The sequence below is a fragment of the Saccostrea cucullata genome, unplaced genomic scaffold, assembly GCF_032062105.1.
Source record: "Saccostrea cucullata isolate Sc308-1 unplaced genomic scaffold, CSIRO_AGI_Scuc_v1 ctg300, whole genome shotgun sequence".
Taxonomy (NCBI): Eukaryota; Metazoa; Mollusca; class Bivalvia; order Ostreida; family Ostreidae; genus Saccostrea; species Saccostrea cuccullata.
This window is the reverse complement of record NW_026928669.1, coordinates 215,371-230,505: the sequence shown is the minus strand read 5'-3', so window position 1 is coordinate 230,505 and position 15,135 is coordinate 215,371. Positions and strand designations below refer to the sequence as shown.

Below are 15,135 nucleotides of genomic sequence, written 5' to 3'. Positions count from 1 at the left end.
TCGGCAATGCTTCGAAATACATGTACAAAGTATCTAATCATAATAAAATTGAAGGATATATTGGGTGAGAACACAATAAAAAAAATTCACTTAATCTCGGGTCTCTAGCTCTTGTTACTATTATGGCAAATGACACATAGGGCCAAGATGAAACGCCAATATTAGGGGACAGTGCTGAAGGCGTGTTCCTTCTTGCCCGAGCTCCTTCAACTTTGTTTGATGAATTAAATCGTCTCAGAAGGTACAAAAACTTACCTTTTTCTGGTACGTATAAATGTGGAGCGACAATAAAAATATAAAACTGTCAGATTATTATCATTATACAAAGCGATTCACATTTCGGAATGTTTGAAAATGAAAGTAAAAGAATGACATCAGCCAGGGGCAGGCGGTAAACCTAGTGACAGTGTTGCCGACTCCCGACTCTCTGTTTAATGTTCTCCACATCGAATAACAGACTCGAATAAAAGTATTAATTTAGCCGTATTTACCTCGTTGAAATAAATTTTATTAAAATAAAATTAACAAAATTATTACAAATTGTAGCATTTATGGACTTAGCTTTGGATTTCAATAAATCGGTCCTCGTTGTACGTTTATGAATAATAATTTAGCACATAATTTTACCACATTTGCAACTGCAGGAATTGAGAAGTCCCTTAAACAAAATCATTATGTCTGAGAAGTTTAAGTGATTTTTTAGGTACCCGAATTGTGTAACATTGATATTGGTTGAAATATAGTTCTTGACTCAGGCATGTGGTAAATCTAGTACTCCCAATTCCCGATTCTTTTGTCCCTAAAGAACTGGGGTGTTGCTAAAACGCGGAACGGAAAAAGGAAAATTTTTTCTAACAAATAACATAGATTCATTATAAATCATATAAAAGAGCAATATTCTTGTTGTAAAAGTCATTTCTAATAAAAATTTATTGTAAACTATTATATATTTGTGAGTTATACACACTCTCCGTGGAAAAAATGCTACTGAAAGAACCCCCCCCCCCACACACACACACACGGAATAGGATTTTCGTGTTTGGGCAAAGGACATATCCCCCCCTTTTTTTGCTTGTCAAATTTGTTGTATGTTGAAAATTTTTTCTGACCCCCACCCCCTCTTTCAATGTCAATGTCTGAAAAGAAAAAAATATCTAGCTAGTTATGCTATTCAGATTATGCACGCAGTGTCGAATTCGCGAGTCATGCGCGGATCTAGAGGGGGGGGGGGTCGGGGGGGTCAGGACCCCCCCCCCCCCCCCCTGGAATTTACCAGGTTAAAAAATGTACATACTAAAACAAGAAAATAGTGACCCTGGACCCCCCTTGGAAAACGCAGACACCCCTGGTAAACGCGACTAGTGGTAAAATGCGTATGACAAGTGAAAGATTTGAGGTAATAGAAGTCATCACTACCCCCCCCCCCCCCCCCTATGAAATATTTTTTTGACGTTTGAGGGAGTTAAGGTTGTTGGGTTTTTTTTTTGTTTTTTTTTTGTTTTTTTTTTTTTTGCTTGTCAAGAAATTTCTGGGATTGGATTTTTTTTTGACTGAGGTGGACCCCCCCCCCCCCCTGGAAAAAATTTCTGGATCCGCGCCTGGCGAGTCATGAAAGGGGGTGGCATTTTCGGGTCTGTGTAGGGGCCCAAAGCCACATTAAAAATTGATTTATTAAACCTTTTGTACATTTTGGACATAAAAACGGGGGGGGGGGGGGGGGGCTGACCTATAACAACTTCTCAGATCTTTCCGATGAGCGGTAAAACAAACTTATTTTTTACGGGGTCATTCATATACGCCCACTCCCCCCCCCCCCCCCCAAAAAAAAAACATGCAGACATATGTGCTGCAAACAAACAAAACTTAACTTTAATGAATGCAAAAATTCTGCAGTCTGCATTATATCTACCACAACTTTGTCTATCCAGAAAAGGACTCTATTTTGAATAAAATTTTAACAACCAGTGTGTATAAGAGATGTTTATTCGAGCTTGCCGTAAAGGTTTGCCCTAAACGTAATTCTTAATAATTTTTTTAAAACATTTTTCTTCTCTTTCCATGGTTCATTTAGATATCAAATATTTGCCCCCCCCCCACCCCCAGTCATAACCTTTTTACTACGGAAATGTTCGTTCAAGCTCACATTTTCACCCTTTTTGTGAATATAATAAATGTAGTAAGTTAGTGTAAAAAAAAATAGTACTGAAAAAACGTTGGGAGTTGGAACTTATCCCCCTCCCGAATCAAACAATTGTTTTCTTTTTGTGTTTTATCTCCCCTCCCGAATCAAACCATTGTCTTCTTTTTGTGTTTTTTCTTGTCAAATACTTTTCCAGTTCGTTTACCCCCCCCCCCTTTTCAATTTCGATTCTATGTGACTGCTATGTTAGCGACTTTTGTAAATAAGAGACTGAGCATGACAAAATCAACTTTATTTAATAGTGGGGGATTGATTGTGTACAAATGTACAAGATACGAGGGTTGATCCAAAAGTAATGTCACTTTGTCCATATCTTTAATATTTGGCGTCATATCATCAAATATAATGTACCAAAACATACATGAACATAAATCTAATCAAAATTGAAATTCTCATTTAATAATGTTTTATTAAATTAATTTTATAGACGTTTAAAGAATTAAACACAATGGGTGTCGCCGCGTGACTACTAAACGTCACGTTTTAAAGTGTATATTGTTAGAATGAAAAAAAGATAAATACATTAAAAGCATCCTAAAAAAGCGTCTAATTGCCAAATATTTTAAAAGACAAAATTTTACGACATTTTCTAATCTTTAGTTGAAAATAAAATGACGTCATTGCTTTTTGATAATAAATATTGTTGTTTTAATCTGATTTATTGAACAAGGAAAATGTCGAAATGAAAAAAAAAAACACTGAAAGGAACTGATGCGTTTTCGCTTCGAAATGGTGAAATTGCTAGAAGAGAGAGTTTTGATGTTTTAATCAGACATACAGAGGAAAGAATGTAAATAAGAAACTTGTTTATAAATTGTTTCACAATTTTTGACGGATTATGGGTCATTGAAGGATCAACGGAGGACAGTAAGACCTGAAAAAGAAGGTCGGTCGATAAAGTTCAAAAGTGTCGTACGTCGTCAAAAAAGATAGACGTGTCACGGTTAGAGCGATATGAGAAACTTTAATTTTGTCTAATGGTTCTGTTCAAATAATTCTGACACAGGACTAAATTTTATCTAGAATGAGTGTACAATGGGTGCCAAGAATTCCTGAAAAAAGTGAAATATGTGAATTTGTTACTGAACCTCAATTTTTTTTCAATAAAACGAAGGGGAAGTGGTATAAGTGTATGACGGTGTGTATCCGTTATACTAACATATGACGTTATTTAGGTGCGGCGACTACCATAATTGCACTTTGCATATAATTCGATATTTCGAAAAGTATAAATCATTTTAATTTTAATTTTTCAGGACTGATTTGTAATAAATAAAGCTTTAATCATGTTTAATTATGTTGATTTACATTGACTAGTATAAATTTTATCGAAGTTGTGACATTACTTTTGGATCAACCCTCGTCAATCGTATATGATAAAATTTGTGATTTTTCAAGTGATTTAATCCAAAAAAATATATTCCGTTTTCCGTTCCGTTCCGCTTTCCGTTCCGTTTTCCATTCCGCGTACGCGCGTTTTAGCAACACCCAAAGAACTGAGAAAAATAGCATTGTACTCCCGCCTTTCTACAGGCGAGGATCCAGGAATTTTTTCCAGGGGTGGGGTGGGGGGGGGTGGGGTCCACTCCAGTGAAAAAAAATCCAACCCAGAAATTTGTTGACAAGTATAAAAAAATTTCTCGCCAAAACATGAAAATCCTATTTCCTGGGGAGTGGGTGTGGGGTTTGGTCGTTGACTTCCAAATCTTCTTTATACCTATTCATACTTATGACTTTTCATACCAACTTAATCATACCCAAGTTTTTGAGGGGTGTTTGTGTTTTCAAGGGGCGGGGGAGGGGGGGGGGGCAAGGTCACTTTTTACTTGGTTCAGTATATAAATTTAGGTTCATAAACCCTCTGCTCACTCATATAAAATGTTGCTTGAACCTTAATGATTTTCCAAAAGAAAAATATTTTCTAAGTAGAATACAAACAATTATAGCATGGCTTGCGGGGCAAAATTAGACAAAAAAGACACTTGAGCTTGGCAAATCTATAAAAGAATAATAGACTTTTATGTTATTAAGAGTTATCTCTCTTATCAGAGTACCATTGAACATTAAGAAACTCTGCAAATTCTACGGTGGGGGTGGGGGGTGGGGGGGTTCCGGAACCCCCCTCTTGATCCGCGCATTTATATATATATACATGTACCTCCAAGTCTTTCAAAAGTTTACATATTGATATGATTTAAATAAATTTATGTTTCATAAAACATTACTTATATTTGGGAAAACAAAGAGAGATAACTCTATAATAGATGTCAAAGGGAAACGAAAAATATTTTACCCCCCCCCCCCCCACCACCACACACACACACACCTAATGAAACAAAAACGTCTTTTTACGAATAATTTGGACTGGTATTTCAAAAAACCATAGCAAAGATTTTTGTGTTCCATGGGGAGGGGGGAACATTTGTTAACTGACCAAAAACGACAAATATGCTGATTTTTTTCGCCAATTTCAAAGGAGTTTTCAACTGAAACATCAATCAATACTATATATGTTTACATGTTTAATTTTCTATGTATAAAATATAAGAAACGATTTAAGAAACATTTACTCATAAACAAGAATATATTTAAGATATGGTGATGCTTTAAAGCTCGTTTTCAATGAAATTAAATCATCGTCCACCCCCATCCCAACCCCTTTTTGAATGATCTGGAATTAAGGAACTATTTACGGAGGTATTAAAAAGATAGCATTAAATTAAACGAGTGTAAAATGTAGGCGGGAATCAAGAGTTAGCGCGCGTAGTTCTTGTGATATTTATTGAACTGACAGTATTCTTCAAGCCGATAAACAGAATATCTTCATACATTACTTCTGAAGTAACTTCAATTTGTAAAAATGCAATTACATAGATGTATATAGATAAATTTTCTTATAATCAGACAACATAAGATTTTCATACTCCTAGTTCCAAGTTATTTAAATGTGGAGTCGGAAAATAAACCAGATATTGTTCAAATGTAATATGTTGATATTTTTAAAACACAATCAATCAAATTATTTAATTTAAAGAAAAAATCTTATTTTATGATAAATTAATAAAAGAAATTTAAAAAAAACTTTTTATTCTGTCATTCTGAAAAATATCAATTAAAACAAGCCATAAATCATATGGCTTTAAGGGTTCAGAAAACCTAAAATGGACAATAAGTTACGCATCTCGGTCGATTAAAATTGCCGTCATGCGTATCATTGATGATTTAAAAATATATACGTAAATTCAGTTTAAAATAGCAAAACCTGGAAAATATAAAATGGTTCTCTGCAGCTCAGTGGTTTGAAAAAAAATCTATCGGGATTGTTGGGAGTATGGTATCAGATTTACCGCCTATTATTTATTAACTATAGTGGTATGCCTTGTACAGTTTTATTTAGCGAGAAATAATACAAGTCTGTTTTGTTTCTTTGTCAAAGGTTTGCCGTTTGATTTTTTAGACACTTCGGCAATAAATGCATTATTTAATCATTATTATACCATATCAAAGACACAGCACTGCGTACAGTAGGGGAAACATATTTTTAATTAAGAAAATTGAGTCTAAACATTTATTAAAAAACAATATAAGAAATTGTAGTGTCGGTTTCATTTATCAGCGTTTATATTCATGATAGTATCGCAATTTAATTTTTCTTTTTTTTCCCCTTTCGATCTTGTCTTCATCATCAAGGCGCCTCGACTCTGTTGCTTTTTCAGACAATATTAACTCTTTCTGGAAAATCGTCACGGTCATTCGGTACCATTGAAAGACGCTGGATCGTCCCACCCCACACCCGTAGTTCCTATTTTCTAGCATGCGTGGATGGGGGGGGGGCGAACAACACCACCCCCGGGAATTTGCAGTTTTAGTAAATGTATATATTAAGCCAAGTAAAAGTGATCTTGGAACCCCCCCCCCCCCAAAAAAAAAAGAAAACGGAGATCCCTCTTCCAAAACACGGATCTATGTGATTATGGTATTATGGTATGAAAAGTCATTAGTATGAAGCTTTGAAAGTCATTCCCTTCCACCACGAAATAGGTTTTAGTTTACTTTTTTTTTTGGCTTGTCAAGAAATTTCTGGGTTGTGATTTTTTGAGTTTTCACTTTAAGTGACAAGAAAAAAAAATAACGACAGTGCATTTCCGATAATCTAACCAAATACTAATACTCAGTACTTCCGTGTTTGCTGATTATGTACGGAATATTGATATGTGTAATCATCTTTCACGGTTGATTGTAAGTCACACTTGAAGTACTTTCAGTACTTTGATTATAGGAGGATTGGTCAGAATCGGAACTGACGTCACACATCGGGAACGCAAAACACAGCCACATTTACGAGTAAACAGGCAGAGAGTCTTGTGGTATTTTCCGCATTTTTGCTGCCTTTTACGAAACGAGATTTAATTCTTCTGTGTTTGTGGTGAGTGTTTTCTGTCTAGGATACTAAAATGAGTTCTCTGGAGCAGAAAATCGAAGTCCCCGAGATCCGTGAAGAGCTGACGGGGGAACAATCTGTTGGGGACAACGGTGTGACAGAAAGGAGCCTCACCCCAGTCCATCTGCAGGTGGAGCGACTGCGGGTGGAGGACGATGGCAATAGTTCTGCGTACACCAGCGAGGAAGAAGCAGGGAGTCATGAAGGAAGTCACGACGAAAACCGGACTGCGGACGAGCCGGAATTTGTGGCACCGGACGACGAACTCCGCGACAGAATTATCAAACAGGTGGAGTTCTACTTTTCTGATCCCAATATTTTGAAGGATGCATTTCTGCTGAAGCATGTGCGTCGAAACAAACAAGGGTTTGTGAGTATTAAACTCATAACCTCTTTTAAGAAAGTGAAATCCTTAACTAAAGATTATCGGGTTGTTGCTTATAGCCTGAGACACTCTGAAAAACTAGAAGTGAATGAAGAGGGGAGGAAAGTACGTAGAAAGGACCCTCTACCAGAATGGGATGAAACCACCCCATCACGTTCTGTAGTGGTCGTTAATTTACCCATGGAAAACCCATCTATCGAGAATGTGGCAGAAATGTTTTCCAAGTGTGGTGAAGTTTCGCTTATTAGGATTTTAAGACCAGGGAAGTCCGTGCCACAAGATGTGAAAAAACATTCCATCAAGCATCCAGAGATTGGAACGACAACCTGTGCTGTCGTAGAGTTTGAGAAGCATGAAGCAGCACAAAAAGCTTGTGAAACAATGAACGATACTGAAGATTGGCGTCAGGGCATGCGTGTTGTTTTACTTGCTGCTCAGAAGAAGAAAGAGAATAAAAAGAAGGACAATGGCGATGATTCAGGAAAAGAGGATGATGGTGAAGGGAAGGATAAGAAAAAGAAGAGGAGAGAAAGAAGAAAGAAAAACAGAGTTGATGAACTCGCTGACAATGATTCTTCTTGCTACTACAGTAGTGGTTCAGAGGCAGAGTTTGGCGTACCTCAAAAAGGCAATTACAGAACACATCAAATGCTCAAGAAAACACTGAGTCCAAATCACATGGAACATCCAGTGCTTAAAAAAACTCTGAGTCCAAATCATATGGAACATCCTGTTCTTAGAAGAACAATGAGCCCTAATAATAAGGAACATCCATCACTCAAGAAATCTTTGAGTGGAAGTCAGATGGAACACCAAAAACTGAAAAGAACCATGAGTCCAAATCAAGAGCATACTATGCTCAAAAGAACTCTCAGTCCAAATCAGTATGACTCAAATCGTCTGAGTCCAAATTCCTCCCCAAGGTCAAGTCCAAAATCTAGTCCTAAAACCAGTCCAAGGTCAAGAAGAAGAAATTTTCATGGGATTTCACCTTTGGCCGATGACAAGAAAAGTCCAAGTACTAGTCCAAAGTTGAGCCCTCAGTGTAGCCCAGACTTGGGAAGAAAGAAATATGAACATTCTGCAGATGGTAAACCGTCAAGCCCGTGGGTACAGAGAAGGATGATGCTGGCTGGTCAGGATAAAGGCCAAGTGTCAGCCAATCAGGTCAATGGAAAGAGCCACGAAAAACACAAGATGTATGGAATGGAAGGGGTCATTCGACAGCCCAGAGGACCTGACGGAACCACTGGCTTCCACTTGGGACGAGGAAAACCAAGGAGCAGCACATTTTCTTAAACTGCTTTTAGTGCAGCAGCTTTGCTGTCACAGATATTGCTTTTTTGTTCTGTGCACTCACCATGACTCTATAAAGCTGAACTTGACTTCACTCACAAAAAACAACGGTGGAGGTCTCTGTGATAAAATCTATATGGTACATGTATAATGTTAAACAAGTCTTTTTATGCTGTTCACTCCTTTTTTTGTACCTTACACAGAATGTCAATGACTTGGAAATTTAATCTTGTAGTAATGACAGCAAATTCATACATATAGTAAAAGGTGCCCGCATGCATACATCATTCAAAAGTCAGAAATGGTGCAAAAATTGTGTTGCTTGAATACTTGCTAAAAGCACATTTTGATAACTGTTGTGTTTACTCTTAGCAATGGGTAGTGTAATTTAAATCATCAAAATGGCTTTTGTTTAAAAATGCAAATGAGACAACTTAGCAATTTGATATTTATGATGGTTGTGTTCATTAATAATGAGACGATTATTCAACGTTTTATTGTCTCAGCTAGGTGAGAGTAAAGGTGCACAAATGTTTTTTTTTAAAGCATTGATTATGTTATAGGAAGTGGTTGTCAAGTATATTGAATAATGATTTTTTCTAAAAATGTCTCAGATCCCAAGTGCTTAAATTAACAGAGGTTTTGTTTTTCACTGACCTCTGATGTAAAAAATAAATTAGATTCTGTCTTACATTTTTACCAGAATGTTGACATTTTGGAAAACATAGATGTTATGTAAAAAATTTGCTGTAATTTTGCTACAGTATAGCATATTTTTTTTCTTCAAATGTTAAAATGAGAAGATACAGTTCTGAAGCTCATTCAATTCAAGTTCATTGGTTCATTACAAGTATAAAATCAATTATTATGAATATGTATAAAATCAATTATTATGAATATCACCATTCCTTGGTAGAGTTAATGGGGATGAAGAGGAGGGGGACTAAAAATTTTATATTTGCAACAACTAGAGTCAAGATTGTATATTGTGTAGTACACATGTAACAATAATTTTGTATGTATTTGTATTTGAGTGTGTTATGACATGACTGTATCACTTGTTAATGCTCATGAAGAAATAGTATTTATCTGCAGAGCTTCTATACATGATCTGGAGCTATCTGTTTAAAAACATTGACTTTGAACACATCAGAGAACAGTTCTACCTTCATATTTTGTCAAGCTTTTTCTTGCCAGCTAACATGGCTTGTATATTATTTTCTTATGGTGTTATCTGTATAGAAGGTAGAGAAATTCATTGCAACAATTATTGATCTCTTTAAGAAACTCATGGCCAGCATATTGATGTCAAGACAGCGAGTGGTTAGGTGTTGCATTGCATGGGGAAAATCTCATTCTACCGCAGAAATAGATATTGAAATTTAAGATTTTTTTTCTCACATGAAACATTTAAATCAAGTGTCCTTTTTACTTTTGTCCTGGTTTAAGCAAAAATCTACTGTACTGTGCAATACTTAATCTGATATATATGTGCATGTAATACGAAAATGAGATGACAGAACAGCTTAAATGATATTTTAATGCAAAAGTGTGTACTTGAGCCATTACTACTGTACAGGATAATTATGAAAGGGAAGTGCACAGTTACATAAATAATCCACTATTATTGCTTAGAGCCTTCAGAACTGATTTCATATGCTTAAAATTTTCATTTTCTGCATTTGGTAGATTTTTGCAGATATTTTTAATTGCCCAATCATTTACATGTACTGGTATTTTCCAACCCTTTTTTGATTAGGTAAAACTGATTCAAAAGTTCTTTCTTTAAAGTCTAAGTATTACATTTACACAAAATATACACAAATCAAAGAAAATAATATACTCTGCTTGGTTATTTATACTGAAAAGTTTTGAAGTCCAAATATGGCACCTTAAAGTATTTTTAATTTTTTCTGCAGGGAGTTTTTTTTTTTAAAGATTGTTAAAGATGTTGACTTTTCATTACTTTGATTGTGAAAAAAAACTGCTTTTGTATTGAATATGTTTTTGGAGTGAAAGTACTTTGTATTAATTTTGCCATTGCTATACTTTTTTTGGAAAGAAATTGATTGTTGATGAGTTTTTTCGTACACTCTATTCATTATTGTTGGAATGGTTTAGATGGTCATTTATATATTTTTTAATTAAACATGATTTAACAAGATATTAAAGACAGATAATTTCATGTGAAAGAAAAGATGATATTTTATATCACATTAAATACTTTTTACCTTAATAACCTATATGCATTTACATATTTCTTTTTCCAACTCCACTAAATTTTTAATTTTTTAAAATTCATATTTGAAAGATTTATATTATTTTGTTAAAAATCTCTTTCATCATTTCAAAAAAGAAACTTATTTTAAGAGCACACTTGGTGTGTTATTATATGATATGTGTTAAGATTACGATGTGAATGTATGCAAACATATCTTTATTTATTGTTTTTTAGGAAACATTCCAGTTTATTATTTGTTTGATTGGTGTGTATGTTAGTGTATGGTGTTGACATTGTTATGTAATTTTGTTAAAAGATTCATGCATTATGTAGTTTAAAAAGACATAGAATTAGTATAATACCTGAATTTATCTACTGCAGGCATTCTAAATAATTGACTTGCTTGTTTGTTTGTCTGTCTGTCTCTTCCTCATATTTTGTCTTCTGCTAAATTTTAAGGTTCAACATACTTCGGTCACTTTTATGAATTTTTGCTTAACGCTTATGATTTTTCCAAATCTTTTGTACTTGTTCATTATAATGCAAACAGTTTCAATGTAGCTTCAGCCTTGTGGGGGTGAATTTACAAAATACATATGTAGATCTTTAACTTGTTATTTTGAAGGGGAAAGATAATCATTTGATCCAGTTAGAGTTATCTCTCTTTTCAGAGCATCAGTGAACCTTAAACAATCTATGATAAACTGGAAATTTTACTGTAATAAGATGGGGATGGAGGGCAAACTGAAACCACTTAGTTGTTATATCCTTTGTTTTTTGTAGTATCTTTTATTTTCTTATCACACAAAATTTAATGAAATATCTTTTGTATTTTGATATTATTATTATTATTTTTTATTTTTTAAATAATACTAGAAGTTGATGATGAGAAAACCAAATATAAGTATTTATCTTCACTCATTGCAAAAGTTGATTCTGCTGATGGGATATTCCAACTACATAAAGTAAGATTTATGTACATTTGGATTTGAATGTTTTCTTTGTTGTGCATTTACATGCAATATTCCCACCTATCGATATATAAGATTTTCATTTGTACAAGGGCAGTAAATGTCTACTAAGGTGCTGTTGAGGCTCTTGTTTTAACTCGATTGTGTTCCAATACAATATTTCAGATGTATTTATCTGACCTCTTAATATCATGTCAACTTGTCTTTTAAGAATAAATTGCAATGTTAAAAAGTTTAAATGTTTTGTTTTTTTTAATCTGATATTTTGTTGTGGTTCATTTCTTCTTTTGAAATAAATTGCAATGATGTCTCATAAAGAAAATTTTGTATTTTATTTCCGTTTGTTTCTTTTAATTATTTTCAGGATAATTAAGTTTATTAAATATAAACTAAAAAAAAAATTACTTTGGGTTTACTTAAATTTTGTCTTTAACTATAATATAGACGTGAATGCACATTACTTGAACTACGGTCTCCTCAGAGACTTCTTTTGTTAATGTTTTAAGCTACTGTCTCTTCAGAGACTTTCTTATGTTATCACTGTGTACCTATTTCCTACAAAAAAAAAAATTACCATAGTCTCTGACGTATAAGCACTGATGAAATTCAGTTTGTGTTTATAAGACTTCATAACCCGTCTCTGACCGTTTCAGTCCAGTCAAGGTCCACGTCTTATTAATTATGCTAATGAAGTTGCCCTTGTTTACCTATAGTTTCTCGAAGGTTATCTTGTTTACCTGGGCGATCTGTATTACGTAGAAAAGTATGTACTTGCTATCGAACTTTTGATAATCATTGATTTATCTTATGACACAATGCATATCGATCGAGGTCTATCGCGGAAAGTCGTGATCCTCTTAACAGATGTAATCAGATGGGTTTTAAAAATATATTTCTCAACATGTTGAACAGTGACGAGAGGAAAGTGCACGTGTCCGTAAGAGGCTTATTTGGGGTTTTTCTTCATAAAAAGGGGGGGCGTATGTAAGATAAACCACGATGCCCCTGTTGTGACTTTTATTTAGTCGAGGAATCCTGTTTTGCACAAGGAGTCTGCAAAACGAGGAAGATTCTGAATGAGATTATGACCAAAATGGTATTCTAAGAAAAAATTGACGAGAAAACTTTGATTTTATTTTCCAAGGCCATTCACCAAATTCAGTACAGGAAGAATGCAATGAATAATTCATCATGTTGCTTTTAAAGACAACATTATGACAATGACCTTGTGTATGTAATAGATGTTCTTTTTTTGCTTATTGTCAAAAACGCCTATTTTGTTTTATACACCTGGGGCCAATAAACCGAGTGAGATGACTCCATTGACTTAATTTATTTTCTTGTGGTTGGAGCAATTCATCGACTTTATGATGTCTTTGTGGTTCTGTAGTACATGTTTATTTTTTGGTTTTGTTTCAAATAATTGTAAACAAATTTGACGAAAATCCGTCCGTTGTCGTTCGTAGGGCAGGCGTGTAAATTGTTAATTCAATTCCATCTACAAGAACTTGTCTTTTTCTCTGTCATATAAACAAGTTCGGGCGGAAACAAGGTTACTTTTGTATACGTAATTCGGTAAGAACCATTTCCTAATATGATCTGACAGTTATTAAACAACAACAAAAAATTATTAAGCCCCGCCGTTCTTCCACAATCGTACGATCTCTTTATTTTTCTCTTTCTCTCAATGGCGACATTGGTGATAATCCCCACATGCGTTGGAATCTTGGCCTTGAATTCGCTGACTTAAATGTGATCAATATATGGCTCGTGAACGTGTCCTTTGGTTCCATGCGCGTGGTCAGTCAATTCAACCTCTCTTAGAATATCAGGAAGCCATTCTATATATTTACCGCACTTAGTTTTTCATTTTCATGAACTGCAAATTAATATTTCTGAAGGGTCAATCCAGGGTATGTATAGTTAGTGACTCTTCCCCCACCCACCCTCTATCCGAAAAAAAACCTCTCTATGTAGTAGCTTCCAAATCTATATTAGTTTAATTCTAATCTTTTTTTTTTTTTTTTTACATCATCACTTAAATAATTGCTTTGTCTATCAAATGACACATCCGCACAAAAATTAAATCAAATTTCTGTACTTTAATATGAATTTAAAGTATATGTGCATATATTTGTGCGGGCGTTCCCGAATTAAGTCTTGTACTAGAAGCGCACAATGTATATTAATTAGACGCGTTTTACAGTCGTCTTTTACTATGCCATAGGAGTAAACTCCTTTTATTTATATGGTAAAGAAAAATCGGTATATAACCCTTGTAGTTTATTTGAATGTAAACGCCCCCAACTGACTTAATTCATAAATACAACCGTTAATATCTAGGATTTTTGACAAGGAAACAAACAAATGGAAACTAAAGAAATTACGTTATTTTCCGTGTGGTGGAAGTTCTAAATCACCAATTAAACGAGGATGTTCACAAACGATAATCATCATTGCGTCCCATAAACAACGAATGAAATTAAATTATGACAGTCATTAATAAGAAGAAAAAAAACCCTAAATGAATATGCATTTATAATTAACTTATCTGTTTACATTCCATAGCTCTGATATGCGTAGCAGGTTTTGACAATCTTCATTCATCTGCACTACACGTCTACACCATAATTTTATTATTTTATTTTAAAAAACATTTTTTAGGAACTCGAGAAAACTTACTGCTATTTAACACTTGTAAAAGATAAACACATAATATGTTAGAATGTATATATACAGCATTGGGTAAAAAAAATCTACACCACCTGATGATGCGTCCATACAAATATGACCGATCATGCTTTGTTGTTCTTGAGAAGAAGATTTTTATAGATTTTTCGGATATACCTCGGTATTCCTATGTAAAACTTTGATGGTCCATTGTGGCCCCGCCCTACCACCCGGGGGTCATGATTTGAACACACTTGAATCTACAGCTTCACTATCTGAGGATTCTTCTACATTGTTCCATCTTGCTCGAACCAGTGTTTCTTCCATTGACAAGGTTTTTAAAACATGTCACCAGATTTTCACTATTTCTTAATTAGTAGCACTCCTTGAAAGAAGGTATGGTCCTTCATTTGAGCAAATTGGAATCCCCTATACCCAATGATGCTTTTTGGCAAGTTTGGTTGAAACTGACGCAGTGGTTCTAAAAAAAAAAGTCGAAAATGTGAAAAGTTTACAGACACACAGACGGACTACAGGCAAATTGTGATCAGAAAATCTCACTTGAGCTTTCAGCTCAGGTGAGCTTAAAGAGATAAAAAAAAGTCAATAAAATTTGTGAATACCATCTGGTTTCCTTGTAATAATATCTGAATATTATAATATTAAATACATGTTTTGTATGTAGTTGAGTGTAACATTGAAAATTTTATATCAAACTCCAAGGTCAAAGTAAAAATTGTTGACATCCAAAGGAAGGTCTTGTCGCAAGGAATACACCTATGAAATATAAAATCCCGAGTACGAGGGTTGTTCGGAAATTATTGAGACAATTACATTTACTCCATGAAGGACGGAGATAATTTCATGAAAATCCATCAACATTTTATAAAGAACTAATAAAACACTTATGCAAAATTTCTAATTCCTGTGATAATTAGATAAGTTTTGGTG

The 15,135-nt window shown here is 34.4% G+C and overlaps 1 protein-coding gene across 1 annotated transcript; it reads left to right on the top strand.

Annotated features, from left to right (window-relative positions):
- Nucleotides 1-6,486: 6,486 nt before the first annotated feature.
- LOC134278349 (la-related protein 6-like) lies at nucleotides 6,487-10,482 on the top strand. The gene has a single exon (XM_062760673.1). The coding sequence runs from the start codon at nucleotides 6,655-6,657 to the stop codon at nucleotides 8,323-8,325; it is 1,671 nt and encodes a 556-aa protein (XP_062616657.1). The 5' UTR covers nucleotides 6,487-6,654; the 3' UTR covers nucleotides 8,326-10,482.
- The last annotated feature ends 4,653 nt before the right edge of the window (nucleotides 10,483-15,135 follow it).

Bases quoted from the DNA above. Each gene is read 5' to 3' on its own strand.
- LOC134278349 (XM_062760673.1), top strand. From the start codon at position 6,655: ATGAGTTCTCTGGAGCAGAAAATCGAAGTCCCCGAGATCCGTGAAGAG.